The 1,080-nt window shown below is 70.6% G+C and overlaps 1 protein-coding gene across 1 annotated transcript in view; it reads right to left on the minus strand.

Moving 5' to 3' along the window:
* Positions 1–608, minus strand: part of INSIG1 (insulin induced gene 1) — a 14,597-nt gene extending 13,989 nt beyond the window's left edge. Inside the window, exon 1 of the mRNA XM_006904466.3 lies at positions 185–608. Coding sequence (XP_006904528.1) covers positions 185–578 — 394 coding nt within the window. The 5' untranslated portion in view covers positions 579–608. The remainder of the gene's footprint in view (positions 1–184) is intronic.
* Between the last annotated feature and the right edge of the window lie 472 nt (positions 609–1,080).

Here is a 1,080-nt window from a genome sequence, read left to right on the forward strand (position 1 = left end):
CGGCTTCCTCCCCCCCTCCCCCCAAACCCCACCCCCCGCACGCGAGCGTTTGGGGGTTCGGAGTCCCCGCCGCACCCACACTGGAAACGCCCACTTTTCCTCCGAGGACGGCTCCGTTTTCAAATAAACGTTCCTCAAGGCTAAAGAACCTTTTGACCCAACAAGCTTCCGCGCTCCTACTCACCAGCTGCTGTCCCACAACAGGGAGGCACCCACCAGGCCGAGGAGAAGGCGGTGGCGGTCACCTCCTCAGGGAAAAGGGTGACATTCCTCTGGACCTGCAGCAGGTTGAGCACCAGAGCCAGGCCCACCCCGACGGAGAACAGCACCAGGCCCCTCTGCACCAGGCGGTGATGCCAGCTGGCGCTGCCGCCCCCCGCGCCGGTGCCCCCAGGCCCCCGCGAGGGGTCGGAGTCCGGGGCAGCGCGGGCCACCAGCAGAGAGGGGCGGGACACTGAGGAGGTGATCATCTCTCCCACTTTGGCTGCCAGCCCTCCGGCACTGGCTCTCGCGCGGCCTGCGTGCCTGGGGCCGTGAGCGCAGGGACAGCTCCAGCAGTGGTCGTCCAGTCTGGGCATCGGTGTCGCCAGCGCGACAGGCTTTCCTGGAAGGAGAGAGGGGGTTGGGGAGGCCCGCCACGTTCATTTGCGGGGAACAGGGCAGGTGGGAAAGGCCCCGCCGGCCGCGGGGCTGCGCTCTCATTCATCGCCTCACGTCCAGGGAAGCTGCCCCTCCGGGGAGTCCGCGGGACCCGCAGTCCACACCGCAGCAGCGCCGGGCGGGCGCCGGCCGCAGTGGGGCGCGGGGGCTGCAGTCAGGGGCAGCCGCGTGCGAGGGACCCCCAAGGGCTACAGAGCCCGCTCGGCTCCGCCCGCACCGCTCCTCTGCACGCACCCCGAAGCGCCCGCCCGTCCGGTCCAAAAGTTTCCCAGACCCCGTCCGTCTGCTGGACACGGAGCCAGGGCAAGTTACTGGGGTCCTCCGGGACGGAGGGGACCCGTGGCTCGGCCCACCCAGGGTCAGGGGTGCAGCCCCCATCCCGGGACTGCGGGAGGGGGGACGGCTGCGGGGGACTGGGGG

Source organism: Pteropus alecto, unplaced genomic scaffold (assembly GCF_000325575.1).
Source record: "Pteropus alecto unplaced genomic scaffold, ASM32557v1 scaffold320, whole genome shotgun sequence".
In the NCBI taxonomy this organism is placed as follows: Eukaryota; Metazoa; Chordata; class Mammalia; order Chiroptera; family Pteropodidae; genus Pteropus; species Pteropus alecto.